This window comes from Desmodus rotundus, chromosome 5 (genome assembly GCF_022682495.2).
Source record: "Desmodus rotundus isolate HL8 chromosome 5, HLdesRot8A.1, whole genome shotgun sequence".
NCBI classification, from domain to species: domain Eukaryota; kingdom Metazoa; phylum Chordata; class Mammalia; order Chiroptera; family Phyllostomidae; genus Desmodus; species Desmodus rotundus.
Genome location: NC_071391.1, coordinates 37,909,213 through 37,925,786, shown reverse-complemented (window position 1 = coordinate 37,925,786; position 16,574 = coordinate 37,909,213). Strand labels below are relative to the sequence as shown.

The window sequence follows — 16,574 nt, the reverse complement described above, 5'->3', positions numbered from 1 at the left end:
TATGCAATGGTTCTATTTTTCCAGTAACTGCCAACCGTGTTTGCTCTGTTGAATGCGGTTCTCCCCTGGAAGTCAGCTGTCCTCAAGCTCTCAGTACAGTCTTACAACTTTTAAGTCACTTTCTATTAAAACAGTCCAGTATTTTTTAAAGTTTCAGTCATTTGACTCAAAGCTCCCCATGGCCGCCATCCCCATCACGTGCCAAAGTGCCTGGTATCCGTGCTGCTCTCTGCCTGGACAGAGAAGGGGGTGTGTGGCCGGTGCTCACTCTCCCCACCTGCTCTTCCTGCACCAGCTCTGGGCAGCCGGAGAGGGAGGAAGGGGTGAAGACATCCCCTGATGGGGGCACCCTCCTGCTGGTGCTGGTTAGGTCACTGTCCCCTTTCATCTGGTCTGTCCATTCACTGTAAAGAGTGCTCTGCAGGCTCTAGCAGCCAAGGCCTCCACTCCACCCAGTAGTGGTGGTCCTTTGTGAAATGACTCGCCAACGTGCTGCTGGGGAAGGGCTGCCCTCAGAAACGGGCACCACATTGTCCCATGCTGCCCTGGCCCCACCAAGCCTTCGACCCCTATTTCGTGTTTCTTCCATACCCCATTCCCGGGATGAGTGCTGGCAGGAGCCCTGCCGCACAGCCGTCCCCGCGAGCAGCCTCTCCCTGGTGCTCCTGTAGTAGATGGTTGGCGGGTCAGCAGGACCTGCGGCTTCTGCACAGCCATTCCCCCATGATGTGTCAATAGCTCCCGTACAAAATTTCTGAAAGTTCTCCCCATGAGTTTCAGTTAAAGGAATAAGTCTAATTGTCCCCTCCATGGGAGGTCGGGGAAGGAAATGCCCTGTTTTCTAAACACTAACTTCCCAAAAGGGGGTTTCTTACCCTCTCTCCAGTGGTTCTATTGGACAGATGTGCTGCTATGGAAATGGCACCTCAGCGAGTCCTGCGTGGAGGGTCCTACTCCACAGCTGTTGGCCTCTAAACTTACGAAACCCAGTCTAATGATCTAAAAATAATCTTGGAACAATCGGTTGCATCTCTTGACTGTGTGAAGAGGATGCACAGACCACAAGAACACTTACTCTCCCTTTTCTGACCCCATTGCCTGCCCTCACGCCACAGCAGGGCCCCTTGCTTCTCTTCAACTCCCATCCTTCCGCCCTGCACCCCTTTCTCCCAAAAGCCCGAAGAGCCAGGCTAGTGAGGCAGGACACGCCAAGCACGCGGCAGGGGGAAGAGAGGGAGAAGGAACCGAACAGGTCAGCGGCCACCCTTTCTGTTGCATCTCACTCCTCTTCCCGTTCGTTCTGCGGGTGCAGGTAAACCCGCTTTCTCATCTGTGGGGAGGGGAGGGCAGAGACGCAGAGCCTGCACCTCACGCCCAAACATTTCATTTTCTAATCTTGCCTTTCCCAGGGCTGTGCGCTGGGGCTGGAAAGTGGGTGGGTTGGGATTCAAAGCTCTACTTTGTTCCCCTGTTGGCCTTTGTTCCCCAGGGCAGTATCTCCCACATTAGTTGAGAATGCTTTGGACTTCAAATAACGAAAAGACTAACAGCAGTTTTATAACCATTTTGGTGGTTTACTTGAAAAGGAGTCCAGTTACAGCGGATAGCAGGGCTGCTTTTCCCTCCAACCTCATCAAGGACTCGGAGGCTTATCCCTCTGCGGTAGGCAGGGTAATGGCCCCTGAGTGATGTGATTAAGGTTGAGGACTCCAACAGGAAAGATTACTCTGGATTATCCAGGTGGGCCCAATTTAATCCTATGAATCCTTAAAAGTAAAAAACCTTTGCCAGCTGCTCAGACCCAGAGAGGCAGGTGATTCACGAAAAGCAATCTACCTGTTGCTGATTTTGAAGAAGGGGACTATGCGACAAGGGATGAGAGTGACATCTAGAGGCTAAACGAGGCAGGGAGCTGGTTTCTTCCCCACAGCCTCCAGTGAAGAATTCCGCCCTGCTGACACCACTTTGATCCCCGTCACGTGACCGACCACGAGCTGCTTCCAGTGTCAAATAGCATATCCTAAACGCCTGGACTCAAAGGCAGGGAACCAGGGAAAGGGGTGGGGGGGTGAGGCCTCTTTCCTTTTGTCCCTCAGGAAAAACATCCTTCCCAGAAAACTGGCAGCCTTCCCCTCACGTGTCTTGGACCTGGACTGGGTCATGTGGTCATCCCTAGCTGCAGCGGGGACCTGGCTTTTCTAGCCCCTGCGGTGGTGGGGGAGGGGCAGAAAGAGGGCTGCGAATAGCTCTGGGTAGCTGAAAGGACATCTGCCCTGTCTCCCTTGGCAGGAACTCTGGATCCCAGAGAAAGGCAGACAGATTCAAGTACCAAACTCCATTGAACCCTTACCACATTCCATTTAGAAGTCTAAGTAAATAACTACTCTATATGTGAATTTTAGCTAACTTTTTGGCAAAGTCTCTCCTGTGCTTACATTTTTCTGGCTATGATGGCCTAGTAGAGCAAGATAATATACCTGCATACAAGCTCCATGAGGGAGGAACCTAATTTTATCTCATGCTCCATGGTCTACCTGGCACAATATAGGGCCTGAGATATAGTAGTTGCTCAATATTTTTTAGATTTTATTTATTTTTAGAGAGAGGGGAAGGGAAGGAGAAAGAGGGAGAGAAACATCAGTGTGTGGTTGCCTCTCACATGCCCCCTACTGGGGACCTGGCCTGCAACCCAGGCATGTGCCCTGACTGGGAATCAAACCAGCGACCCTTTGCTTTGTAGTCCAGAGCTCAGTCCACTGAGCCACACCAGCCAGGACTGATTTTTAACATTGAAGAGAGAACAACTCTATATTTGATATTCAGATTATCACTTGATCCTCAGCATACTATACTTCATACTGCTTTGGTTTGACTTCCAGCTCTATCGCTTAATCTTTTTGAGCCTCCATTTCTTCATTTGTTAAATGAAGTGACTGCCTGCCACCCAGTTGACCTTAATATACAGTAGCTTTATTATTACAGTCCCTGAAAATCCTACTCTCTTATGGGCCAGAACTGTGTTGGATTAAAAAAGCCTCCCAAGAAAAATAAAGTCATACACATTCCATTTACTCTTTCAGAAGACAGTGAAACGTTGACACTCTTAAGACTGATTCCCATCCAAAAACGGTTACCATTTCTAAAATATTTTCATGCTAAAAGAGATGTGCTTTAGTTGTCTGGAAAATTTAGCTACATGGAAGAGTTTTTGTTTTTATGATGCAGGTCACTTCTATTTTATTTTTTCTGGCTGAAAGGGTTTTTATATTTACTCAAAGTCAAAAGGAAAAAAAGAAGTCCAAGAACTACAAAAGAGGAGTTTAAGTGATTTATGCTTCATTTCTAAATGCAACATATGTGTTTATACATAATTTAAAACTCGAAGAAAGCATGCTTATACAATCGTGTGCAGATGTAAAATTTAATAACTCTGGATGCGTACACGATGGAAACAGTCCGTGACACCTGAAAACATCATTTGTGCAACAGCGTACAGTTCACTGCTCTCAGTCTGGATATTACAACCGTATTTCACAGAGCCTGGCATGGTTTGAGTTTCTCCACGTGGTTGCTAATGGTCTACAGTTGCTGGTAAGTGATTTTGCAAATTTCATTTATAATCCTAGCCCTACAGTTACTTAAATACTGTTTCTGGCAAGTTAACTTCAATATTATGCTCCAATCACATACCTTCAAAGTTACTAATGTAACTAAGTGCCAAGGGGGACAGTGTCAATACCACTTGTCACCACTAGGGTGATGGCCACCCCGACACTGGGGAGAACGCTACTTCTAAGAGTAGAAGTTTGCTCTTTCAGAGATGTGTGAACTGGTTTGACCTTAATGCCAGATGTGCCTCAGAAAAAGAAAAACCCCATTCTTTCTCTTTTTAGGGGGTACTCTTGGGGGCACCAAGGCTGGTGGGGGGCAGTGGGTGAGCACAACTTGGAGTCACACCGGAGCGTGAAATCCTTCTTGGGTCTTCCCTAGCTGTGTGCCTTGGGCGAGCGACGTGACGTCTCTGAGCCCCTGCGAGGCTGACAGTAGGGGAGAACGGTGCCTCTTCCCCAGGCTGTGGCGACAGCGTGACTTGATGGTGGATGTGAAACTGCGCACCTGGCACAGAGGCAGGAGCTGAGGGACTGCTGAAAAGCTGGACGAATGAGCAGCACGTTTCACCTGCAGCAGCTGAAGGCACAGCTTACCTGTGCCCATGCGAAGAACTGTGAGAAAAATTCATTTGTTGCATTTTCGCCAGGTTGATGTTTGCACAATAGGCCACACTACTCCACATGTGTAAGCAACAATATTTCCCCAAAACCCTTCACGTGGAAGTTCTGCATCCTTTCCCATCCCCTCCCGGGGGACGTAGAACAAAACGTGCCATCTGCCAACCCGCAGAGGCAAAGCGGCCAATAATTTGGGCCAGTTTTGCATCCCTGCTCCGCCTTCACCCCCACACCGGAAGTGGTGCCTTCCCCAGGCGCCAGCACTGCGCTGCGTGTGTGCCATCTGGTGGGGGCTGGACGAGCGTGCAGCGCCTCACTTGGTTTCGGGCCAGAGGGAACGTGTTCTGGGAAGAGGCCATGGAAAAAAGTCTGGTGAGCCAACACCTAGAGGACACAGCTGGGGCAATAAATTAGCTACTTCTATTGCACGTCTACCCGGAGAACAAGCCCCGGTCTAAATCTCTTCTCCCTCCAGCAGCTCAGAGGTGGCATCGGGCTCGCCGAGAGCCATTTCCACCGTCAGGCTCCTCTCCAGGTTCTCCAGCTCCTGGCGCACCTCCTCCATGAAGCCGCCGTCTCCATAATCGCTGGGGGCCTCTCTGGGTACCAGGCTCTCACCGTCTTCGCCACGGCTCTCCATGAAGGTCGGCTTGCACACATATACCAGGCTGTGGCTGGGGAGAGACGGGGCTGTGGCTCAGCCCAGGGCCGTGTCTCCCCGGAGGGGCAAAGCTGGGCGCTCAACACAGGGAGCCTGGGTGCGAGACAGGGGCTCCACCTGGTGCTGCTGTGGGTGTGTCTCCGGGTCTCACCTTCACAACCCCTCCTCTAACATCTCTCCACCAGTCTTAACTTCCTGTCAACATCTTGCCTTAGGAAAGGTTGCTGAGGGAGGCTCACTTTTGGAGAATGTACTTGAGGAGCAGCTCCCCCTGCCTCTAGGGGCAGGTCTGTCTTCCTTTGACCGACCCTCTCGGGCTCAGCATGCCTGGGCTGGCCAGAGGACACAGGGTCTGAGAACCACAGCCCCACTGCCCATTGGGCCTCCAGGAGGGATCAGCCCCAGAGAGTGGGACAGGACCTCACCGCCTCATCGCCTGTGCCTGTGGGGCGCTTGGGGCCTGTGCAGCAGGGATGGGTGCAATCCGCCCAGCCACCCTGGATTCTGCCGGGAGAGAAGGCTGAAGAGCCAGCCGCTGCTGAGAGGTCCAGGAAGATGCTCACTGGGAGAGGGCCGTGCAGCCCTGGTGCTTCTTGGTCTCTGGGCATTTTCTAATCATTGCTGGTGCCCTCCACCTTGGGGGCCAACTCTCCTGGTTTTCCTCCTACCTCTCTGCGCCTTCTCAGCCAACTCTGCTGGTTCCTTCTCTTCTTGTCCTTTGTCATAATGGGCTCCCTTCAGCCCTTACTGCTTCTCCCTCCACACGCTCTTCCCAGAGGACCCACTCAGGAGGCTTCAACCACCATCTAGATGAGCCCCCACTCTGTGCCCCTGGCCCCACCTTCTCCTCAGCCGGTCATACAGGTCTGACTACTATTGAACCCTTGCGTCTGGAAGACCCAAGGACACTTCAGATCAAACCTATCCTAAACTGAATCCACATTTTCCCCTGCTCCTGCCCGAGTCCCCTCTGAGTGGTATCTCATCCCCACTTGGCCCCTGACAAGGAAGACAGGTGGGGCCTCACCTGTGAGGCTGGCAGAGGAGGCCACTGGCACATGGGCATCGGTCCAAAGCTCCGTCCGGCTCCAGCTCCCAGGTGATGAGGTCCAGGAGCCGGCTGGCAGGGTCATGGCAGAGCTCGCCCTCCACCGGCAGGGGTGTGCACACAGGGAACAAGAGGCCTAGAACCGGCCAAAGTCACCCCCAAGCTCCAGCACCAAGGCAGGCACCGGGAAGGGGGAGCGGAGAAACGGGTTCCAGCCTCCCACTTTCCACCCTCAACCCCAATGTGGATATTTGGATTGAAAACGTGGAATGAGAGAAACAAGAATGGCAGTGTGGGCTCAAGAGAGAATGAGTCGGGAGGACTGGAGCAGTTAAGGAGGACTGCCTGGAAGAGACGGGCATGTGCTGGATTTTGAGGCCAAAGGTCTGGAGAAATTAAGAATGGAAGAAAGGTGTTCAAGGCTGGGGCAGTGAGAATCCCAACCAGGCTGAGAAGGAGTGGAGACAGATGGAGGACAGGTTAGCCGGAGCTGGCCAAGGCTTGGAAGGTGGACTGGAGAGTCAAACTGAAGTGACAGATCAGGTGTGGCTACAGCCCCCAGAGGAGTGACAGCCAGAAAGCCGTCCTTGAGGAAAATTGCAGGAGCAGCAGGTACCAGGTGGACCAGAGGGATGGGGAGGTTGACTAAGGGAGAGGTTTTCGGAAACACTTGTGGGAGGGGAGAGTGCCTGAGCTTACCTCACCATGGAGGGGCAGTGAGCATGGAAGATGGGGAGAGAGGGGGGCCAGTCAGTTCATGGGGAACAGGACAGGAGCCAGGTGCTACCTCAGGCCTGGGGAATGAGGTGGAGTGGGAGGCTGGAGTTTGGGACAGGGCTTACGCTGCACCCAAAAGGGAACCACCCACCTCTCTGGAAGGCACAGCACAGCCCAGGGTGGCAGTCCCTCTGGTTGTCACAGATGGTCCCATTGCTGCCTCTGGGGGCTGTTTTGGTGCAGTGACCCCAGACACAGAGCTGGTCTCCACAGCATTCACTGTCCCGGGTGCAGAGCTGGAGGTGGGAAGACACAACAGCCTGTGACTCAGGCCTGGGAGGGCCCGAAGGCCCACAGGTGAGCTAACCCACATCACCCACTGCACGGAGGGGGAAGCTGAGGTCCTAGGTCGGGGCAGGATGGGAGGTGTTGAAGCCATCGGAGCAGGGCTGGTAAGGCAGATGTGAAGGGCTGGAACACTGGGAAAATGGCACGGGGTAGAGGGGTGCATGAATCTGAGTCTTCCTACACAGCTTGAGATTTTGCCTTTGAAGGATGTAGCCTGTCTTTGTGGTTCACCCACAGACTTGCCCCCTGCCCCCTTTGTATTAGGTCCCTAAGTCAGGAAGGAAGGTGGCTCAGGGCCCCCAGATGCAGGCAGTAATGTGATTCTTGTAAGCTGATTGCATGAGCCTGGGAAGGCCACGGGAATGGTCAGGCACGTGGGAGTCACACGTGGGGAATGGCTATTAGAGAGCACGCCGGTTCCCCAGGCCGTGCTCATTGAAAGCACCCAGCAGGACAGGCTGGGCGGGACAACTGCGGCTCCTAACCACGATGGGCAGGGCTGGGTTGGGTAGTAGTAAGAAGCCCTCTATTTTCCAAACATGTTACTACTGTCTTAATGATGAAAAAGGCCAAGAAAACTCTGAGGCTATATGGCTCTTTCCAAACAGCTGTTGGGTGGAGGGAGAGTCTCTGCTCCCCTGGTTCCTGCTTCTCTGAAAAGTCCCTGGCAGGGAAGTGTTCTGGCTTCTTCCCTGCCCCCTTCTGCCCTCTCTGATAGGGCAGGTGGGAGGAAGATCTGGCCGGTGGGCTGCAGGCCAGGAGGGCGAGGGGCTGCCCCTTCCCTGCCCAGGGGCTACAGCGGTGTCGCTGGCTCTCTATGGGATGGGCCTTCCCAGGGGAAGGGACAGGTGCGGAGCCTCCCTGTGACATCCCTGTGGCAGCAGGTCTGCAGACGGCCTCCTGGTCACTGCAGGAGTCAGCCCCACGGGCGGTCACAGGTTCTTTTGAGTGAGTAGGGATGTGGTGGGGCTCCATGGGAGGCCTCCAGGAAGCCCGGCTAAAAATGTGGGGCTTCTGGCCTTCTCCCCCAGGGCTCTTTGCTGGGCTCCCTAGCCCTGGGGCTGCAGCCCCGAGGCCTCTGGACACACTCACCGTCTGCTGGTCCCGGCATGGCTGGCAGGTGTACTGGAAGCTGGCAAACTGGCAGTAGCTGCGGGGCCCACAGTCCTCGTCAATGATGCACTCCTGGGAGTGGGGGAGGGGTGCAGCTTCATCAGGAAAGGCAGGTCAGCAGCCTACCATACACCCCAAAAGGGCAAAGCCCCATTATTCCCCACCCCAAGTCTCAGGATCCCCAGGCTCAGGGATTAGAAACAGACGCCCTCCCCTGCAGCCCTGTCCCGCTCACTCTGCTCACTCCCCTCACTCCTCAGCATCCACTCCCCCAGGCAGGCAGGGCCTTCCCCCACACAAGGCATCTAGACTTCTGCCCTCTGGGATGCCGTACCCAGTTCACACAATCACCTCGGTGTGCAGCCTCCCCTCACACCCAGGGTGGGAAGCACTGAGACCCGGGGCCAGTCTTCAGCACGGAGCAGATGGATTTAATAAAAAGAGCTAATGAGTTCCAGACCCCGGGTGGCTGCACGGGAGGGGCTGCACTTCAGCAGGGCCTTGCTGACTGAGAAGGAAAAGGGTGGCCACAGGGAGCCCACCTCAGGGTCCTGGGTCTGAGTGACACCCGAAGGCAGCTGCCAGCTTCCAAAAGGGAGGCGGGCGTGGCGGGCATTCCGCCAGCCCAGGTGCTTTCTCACTGCTGCTGGCCCCGCTTGGCTGGAGAAAATGGGGGAGAGGAAGGAAGGGAATCTGTCCACCACCCAGCTCCAGAGAGAGAGGTCACAGGAGGGTCACTGGTGGGAGCAGGGCTATGTCAGCTCAGACCTAGGAACTGGCAACTGCCAGGAAAGACGGGCAGGAGAAGCGGGGGGGGGGGGGGGGGGGGGGGGGCGGGGGGGGGGAGGGGGGCATGACAAGGACCATGGTCCTGATGCCCCTGTGACTCCTCCAGCAGGCAGCCGCAGGGAGGACTGTTCCGGTGCTGCACACTGACAACGGAGGCTCAGAGAGGCCAAAAGCACCCGCCCCCACAGGATAGTGCAGTTAGTTCAGGGTAGAGGGGCTCTTTCCACCGCTGGCCCCTGGGAGAAGGGGCCCAGGGCCCCAGATGCAGCCGTCAGAGGCTTGCAGATGAGAAAGACTCTCCTGAGGGTGGGATTCTGGGGCCCTAGCAAACCTTACAGAAGGTTCTAGGGGGAGGGAGAGAACCATCCCCCAACTCTAACACCAGGGCGTGCTCCATCCTGAAAGCAGGTGTGGGGCTGGACCTGGGAAGGCCTGCATGGGCAGGCCCTGGCCTGCAGACCAGACTCGTCCCCACTCTGCTCTGTGAACGGAGGCAGCTCTGCGCATGGGGGTGGACAGGGAGACTTCCAACGGAGCTTTCTGGGGGCCAGCACATGTGGGTAGGCTGGGGTTCCGCAGGGAGGCCCTGGCCAGCTTAGGGAACTCATGAGCTCAGTCGCTGGGAAGTGCCAGTGTCCCTGGTCCAGGTCTGGGTGCACCCTGGCCAGCACTGCAGGCCTGAGAGGGCGGGCGTTTGATCTAGGGTGGCTGCAGGCTTGGCTTCTGCAACACCAGCCCTGGTACTGCCCCCCTGCCGGGCCCACCTCAAACAGAGGGACCCACTCTGCTGCTGGACCAAGCAAGGCTTGCGCAGCCAGGAAGACTGTCTGTCCCACTGGACACCAGCTTCCCACAGCCCCTCTGAAGGATAATGGGAAGAGGCCAAGTTGGAGACAGTGTTACAAGCCACCACTCTGCACCAGGGGCTCCAGGAGAAACAGGGGCTGACCCCCGGTATCACTGAGAAGCCATTTAAATCTTTCCTGGAAGTTCTTTTAAAATGTCAAAGGAGAGCACGTTGCCTGATGCCCTGCAAAACGACCAAAATTGCTCTTCTCTGTGTCTCCCCAGCGTCTGACTCATATCAGCCCACTGATCACCGTGGCAAACAGGGTCCTCCCTCTCGAAGGAGTCGGTGCTGGTCCCTGTTCCCATGCCAACAGCCCTAAAATGTCAGCATGCCGCCATCACTGTTTTCACGTGGGAGAAAACTGAGGCTCAGTGTAGGGGGGCGGGGAGTTGGTGAAAGGGCTGCCCGAGTCAGAGGCTGGGGTGGGGGGGGTGCACAGCCTGTCTGACTCCAGGGCCCATGCGGCCTAAGTGCACTGGGCTGTAAGTAAGCCACAAGAGAGCTTTGTCTCAGCCACCACGCTGTCCTAGACACAGACTCGACTCTGCCGGTTCAGCTGGAAGCGTCCTGGCATTTCTTCCCAAGCAGAATAGCACAAGAATGGGATGGGAGGGAGGGAGAGAGGGCCCACAGGCATCGAGTCTCTTCTCTGAACCCAGCCACGGTTTGAAGCACTGGGATGAATATGAGAAAGTCCCTGCCCTCAAGGAATTTTTTTTTTTTTTTAAGGCAACTCAGTAGAAAAGGAGACAGAGGGTATACTCCTAGGAACAGAAATTGCTTTTCCTTTCCACACAGAAAAAGATGTTTGACCTCACCAATAACCAAGAAAATGCAACTTAAAAGAGCAGGATACCATGTTTTCACTTAAACGAAAACAGTTCGAAAGGTTGACAATATCTGTGGTAGGCAGACTACCGCCCAACCCCAAACGCCCACATCCGACCCCCTAGGACCTGTGGACAGGCCATGCTACATGGCAAACAGACAAAAAGCCGCAGATAGAATTGGGATTGCTAATCAGCTGACCTGATGCTAAGGAGAGATTCCTGGATTATCCGAGTGTGCCCCATGTAGTGAAGGAGCCGTGAAGCTGGAAGAAACAGAGGCGGGTGACGCTACCAGTCACCCAGACCGCACTGGCGGTGCAGAGAGCCACGGCTGGGAACAGCATCTCCCCTGGAGCCTCCGGAAGGAGCACAGCCAGGCTGACAGTTTGATTCCCGTCCGGTGAGACTCCTGCGGGACTTCTGACTAACAGAACTCTAAGTTAATAAGTCTGTGCTATTTTTAAACCACCAAATGTATGGCAAGCTGTTACAGTAGCAATAGGAAACCAATGTAATGTCCTGTGTTGGTAGGGATTTGAGGAAATGGGCAGAACCAGACACTTCGGGGGCATTGAAACGGAACTAGATGTTTTTTGCAGGCGATTCATCAGAATCTATTTCCCTTCCAGGTGACTATCCTCAGAAACGCTCGCCCACATGTACAAATATCTGAGTTCAGGGGTGTTTAAGGCTGCACTGGGATATTATTTGTAATCCACAAATACTGGAAATGCCCAACAAGAGGGAACCAATTAAATTGGGTCATGGGGAAAAGCCACCAGGCAGACATGAACACGAAGGGGTTGTCCTTTGCATTGTGACGTCTACATCGGTAAATAAAAGCAAGCGGACGTACCATGAAATCCCGCTTTTGTAAAGCAGAGTAACAACATGTATGATGCGTGCTGGTGCCCAGCGCAGAGCCTGGCACACAGGGCCACGCGGCCGGTGTGTGTTGAATGGAGAAAATCACTTGAATGTTACTGAGGCAAACAGGCTAACAAATGCTGCTCATTCACAATGATTTGGGAACCAGTGCAAAAAATACACAGATTCCATTAATTTGACTTCTCATTTTCCAAAAATCCTGTTGACTGAGAATTTTCACTACATACTTCCTCCTCCAGATCTGTTTCTTTTTTAAAGATCTGTTTCTTTATTTTTAGAGAGAGGGGAAGAGAGGGAGGAAAAAAGGGAGAGAAACATCAATGTGCGGTTGCCTCTTGCGCACCCCCAACTGGGGACCTGGCCTGAAACCCAGATATGTGCCCTCACTGGGAATCGAACCGGTGACCCTTTTGTTTGCAGGCCCGTGCTCAATCCACGGAGCCACACCAGTCGGGGCCTCTTCCTGATCTTTAATTTTAAAAAATATGAGCTAAGACTTCCTAGCACCAATCCCTGTGAGACCCTGCTGTTTACAATTCTCCATAAGAAAAGTACACATTCATCCTCAGGAACATTTTTCTTTCCCTAACCTGGCTCCTACGCATGACAAAGCACTCCCTGCAAAGCCACAGGGAAGCAATTCCATTTTTTTCTAGGTATGGAAAATATTTTGGCATGCAACCTTGCTAAAGACTTTTGAAACATTGAAGTACATACTCTAAAGCTACTGCTTTCCTTTGCTGACAGTTTTTGCTACTACAAGAGGCTTGGCAGGTGAGTTCAGTGTGACCTAGCCTCGAGAACGTTCAGTGCTTTTGTTCTGACAGTCTGCCGGCTTGTTGACTGTGCGTGTGCATTCCCAGCAGCCCCTATGAAAGGTCTTTAAAAATTGTGACCATATGGGAAACCTTGGAACTCCAAAGCGTGAACCCTAGAGGCCAAAAGAGCCCAAACTTTGAATCCCGGTTTTGCTACTTAATAGCTGCATGACCTAGTCTGCCGGGCAGCACCCCTGCCAGGGGACCAGCTTGTTAGCAGAAAGGCAGGTCCAAACAGGGGCTAATGTTTCCACCAGTGACTCGCCATCTCCTTCCCTGTCAACACCTGGGGCTGTCACATGAGCCCTGACTTGTCTGTGTGCAGGGCGCATCTGGGGACAGTAGCCTGTGTGCCCACAAGACTAAAGTTCCTGGGGAAGAGTGGCCTCTCATTATATGCTGAGCGGGCTTCCCATATGGTAAGGCTGTTATTTGGGGGTATCTCCTGAGGACCCCTTACTAGCAGAGGGCAGGATCCTACCTTTCCTGGTATCAGAGGCCTGGGAAACAGGTCAGGTCCGCCCCCATCAAACAGAACTTAATGGGTGGGAGGGGAGGACATGGGTGGGCTCCCCCCACCCCACCTGCCCCAAGCAGAGCCAGGCCCAGAGCTGAGAAATCCAGGATTTTATTCTTTTCTGTAATTCCGGTTTCTCTTACCTACGCTCAAGGGTTAAATATTCACACGTGGGCCGATGTTTTAAAGGAGCCTCAGTAAAACTGGGCACAGGCTATCTGGGGAGGTGAGCTCTAAAGTAAGAGGCCGTGGAGGTTCTGGGTTTGGGGTGCCTCTCAGACCATCGGGACTGGAAGAGGGACTCCATGCCGCTCCAGCCATGGGGCTGTTGTGTCTTTGATTTTCCTGTTCAGAGCCATTCACAGTGCAGAAGGCAGGGGTGCCCCAGAGCGGGAGAGGTGGGGGGCGGGGTGGGGGGGAGGAGGCGGCTGTGCGCCCTGCCCTCAGAGCCGACCGTAGCACTTTGAGGCCTCCGGACACAGGGTCCTGGTGCCACAGGGCCACCAGCGCCTACCGCTTGTCACAAGTTCTCCTTAACCCCCGTGTTGATTATCCACATGTCACAGATGTGGAAGCCAAGATTTAAGGTGAAGGTCCTGCCCAGAGTCACCCAGCTGAGAGGTGAAGCTGGGAGTCCCGGCCAGCAGGTCCAATCCTAAAGTCAGGACGACTCTCCCTCTCCCCCTGGGAAGATGCTTTTTCTTTCCCGTCAGCACTCATCAGTCCCCTCAGTGACAAGACAGTGCCCTGAGTCCCACACCTCTCTGCAGATGGAAGGCAGGAACTCAGGGCCAAGGCCTTATGCCTGGACGTCTGAGTGTCCAGGTCACTTATGAACTGGCTTCAGCAGCTCCTCTCTAGTCCCCGTTCTCACAGTTGCTTCCTGTCTGTCCCCATTCTTCCCTCCCCAGCTGGTGGAGAAGCTGGACAAACAGTCTGGGTCTGGCTGTCCGAGCGGAAGCCATTCAAAGGATAGCGTCTTTGTTGTCCTGGGGAGAGAGCTATATTTGGAAAGCTCTGGCCAGAGCCCCAGGGAGGTGGGGCTGGCGGGGAACATGCCACAGATCTGGCAGAACGCTGGGCCTGGCGACGGCCCTGGTGCTTTGACGCTACCATAAAATAGTGGAAAATGGCAAAGGGGCTGTTCTGCATCTTTGGTTCTCCCCTTCAGAGTTTATCAGAAGCGAGCAGCTCCGAGGAGGCAGGAACCCAAAGGAGGGGAAGAAAACAGCACTGGGCCCCTGAGGGGCTGTCCTCACATCTATGCGTGGGGCAGGTGGGGCAGATGGGCACGGCTTCTCTGTGGCCCTTAGGCTGCCTTGCTTCCCTTCTCACACTGGCTAGGGGCATTATGCCCACACTCCTCAAGAATCCCAGACATTCTTTCTCTCATGAGGCCCCATGAAAGGGGCCACGTGGGCGGACCTCTCCAGGGCTGGGCTGTCTACAGCCTCCTCTCGAGTCCAGAGCTCTGGAAAGAACATCTGCAGGGGAAGGAGCGAGGGCACATGAAACAGAATCCTGGGGCACCACCACCAACTAAAACCTGCGGGCCCTCAGCTTTGCATGCTGCAGCTGAGGTGGGCAGGGCAGCAGTGAGGGCTCGGAGAGCACCTGCTGTGTGCCTGCACCTGCTCGGGCTCCAGTTGGCCCTCCGATCCCACAGCCACCCTCCAAGGTCAGCCACCGACTGTGTCTCCCCAGAGGGGCTTGCACATGGTTGCCACCCATTAAAGGAATAACAAAGGAATGAATAGATGAATAGATGAACTGTTGGTCAATCTCCATTTTGCAGATGAGGAAACTGAGGCTCAGAGCCCAAGGTCATTGATGGACTTTAAAAAACTAAGATTCAAACCCAAGACTCAGATGCCTAAGCCAAGGCTCCATCTTTCCACTGCATCCTGTTGCCTCCAAACACACAGTTAGGGGTCAAATTGTGCTCCCCCCAAAGTCATATGCTGAAATCCTACCCTTTGGTACCTCAGAAGGGGACCTTATTGGGAGACGGGAACACTGCAGATGTAATACCTAAGATGGTGAGGTCATGGGGATGGGCCCTGCTCCAATATGCCTGGTGTCCTTATAACATGGGGAACCTCGGACACAGGGACAGACACATATGGAAGGAAGACAATGGGAAGACACAGAGAGAAGATGGCCATCTCCAGGCCCCAGAGGGGGGCCTGGCACATGTCCTTCCCTCAGAGCCCTCAAAGAACCAACCCTGCCGATGCCTTGACTTTGAACTTCCAGCCTCCAGATATGGGGGACAGCCATTTCTGCGGAAGCGCCCAGTTTGTGGCACTTTGTTACCTCGGCCTAGGAATCTGAGGCTGCCCCGCCCCCAACAGCCCCGAGCCCCAGTCGCCTCTGTTTCAGACCTTCCTCACACAGCCAGCCTCTGCTCCTCGGTTTCAGCATCTCCCTGGCGGAGGTGACGGAAGGAGGCCGGTGGAAAGGCTCTGGAACATTCTGAAGGATGCTGAACCCAGAAACCAGAACAGGGTTTCCTGGCTGAGCCCCCCACCAACCAGGAAGCTCCAGGCTCTGGCACTGGAGTCCCACACTCTGCTTAATCAAGGTTTTGATCATCGGTCATTTCGGGCCTCAGGCCTGGGGTGGTGGTGCCAGACCCTGAACACCTCCCGAGTTACACGAGTAAACGAGTAAAGGAGTAAACGAGTGTCCCTCCCGGATGCAGGGCTGCTCTCTGACGCTGGCCCTCCGGAGCAGAGGTAGTTGCACAGAGAAGAGCGGACTGTGGGGACCAACTGTCTTGATTTGACAGCGGGTCACCTTGGGAAGGTGAGAAGCCCTGATGCTGCACTCATCACAGTGCTGGGTCACACCTGTGTTTCCTCCACCCTGTCAGGGCTGCGTGTGCCCAGCGTGCCTGGGGCGGCCTGAGGGCAAGACCAGGGCTATGAGGCCCGTGCGGGCTTGAAAACAGGTTCACTTACACACCGGGTGATCTTGGGCAATTTACTGGGCCTCTCTGTACCTCAAGTTTCTTATCTTTAAAATGAAGGACCTCTTGAGGTTGTTGCACAGATTAAAAGAGATAATAGCTGCATGCTTGGAACAGCGCCTGGCCCCCAGGACCAAACCCGAGGGCACAGCTCTCTCTGCACTGCTTAACTCCCAGCAGGAGTTCACCGGTATCTGTAGAAAGCCTTGAATAACCTTCCAAGCTTAAGTCTGGGCCAGTGGATCTCATTCTAGCAATGAACACGTTTCCTGCTGAACAGGTCCAGAATGTCAGTCTAGTCAGGGCTCTCGATCCATCCGCACGAGACAACCACCTGCTTCACCCGAAGCCCTGCGCTATGGGGAGGAAGGCAGGAGGAGGAGGCCAGTCACACAGAACTACAGGGGGCCCAGATTGGCCATTGGCCAAGGAGGACAAGCAGGCATTGAGGGGCAAGAAAAAATCAACACAATTCAAATGCCTCTGGGTGCTCGGCACCTCGGCACCCATCGTCTCATCCTCGCTATCTTCCCAGGAGAGCAAGTGAAGCTCCCTTTATAGGCAAGGGAAGCGAGGCAGTGAGATGAAGTCACTTACCAAGGTCATGGGTGAGAAGGGGCAGGGCTGGCCCTTGCCAAACCCACCAGTGTTCTATGGAGAGTAGGGCGACCCTGGGAGCCAGTGGCTGGGGACCAGGAAGGGGAGAGGAGGGGACAGTATAAGATAGGAGGTCTCTGCTATCCTGTCTCTGGTGTCCTCATACCATGGTCCCCAAGGCTGGGTCCTGGTCCCAGG

General features: G+C 54.4%; 1 protein-coding gene across 2 annotated transcripts in view; it reads right to left on the bottom strand.

The window, feature by feature from the left end:
- Nucleotides 1-3,313: 3,313 nt before the first annotated feature.
- Nucleotides 3,314-16,574, bottom strand: part of DKK3 (dickkopf WNT signaling pathway inhibitor 3) — a 44,712-nt gene continuing 31,451 nt past the window's right edge. For both annotated transcript variants that reach the window (XM_024559024.4, XM_071221434.1), the window contains exons 5-8: nucleotides 8,096-8,188; nucleotides 6,807-6,951; nucleotides 5,918-6,074; nucleotides 3,314-4,903 (exon numbers count right to left, since the gene is read on the bottom strand). In XM_024559024.4, the coding sequence (XP_024414792.3) occupies nucleotides 4,684-4,903; nucleotides 5,918-6,074; nucleotides 6,807-6,951; nucleotides 8,096-8,188 (615 nt within the window). In that variant the 3' untranslated portion in view covers nucleotides 3,314-4,683. The remainder of the gene's footprint in view (nucleotides 4,904-5,917; nucleotides 6,075-6,806; nucleotides 6,952-8,095; nucleotides 8,189-16,574) is intronic.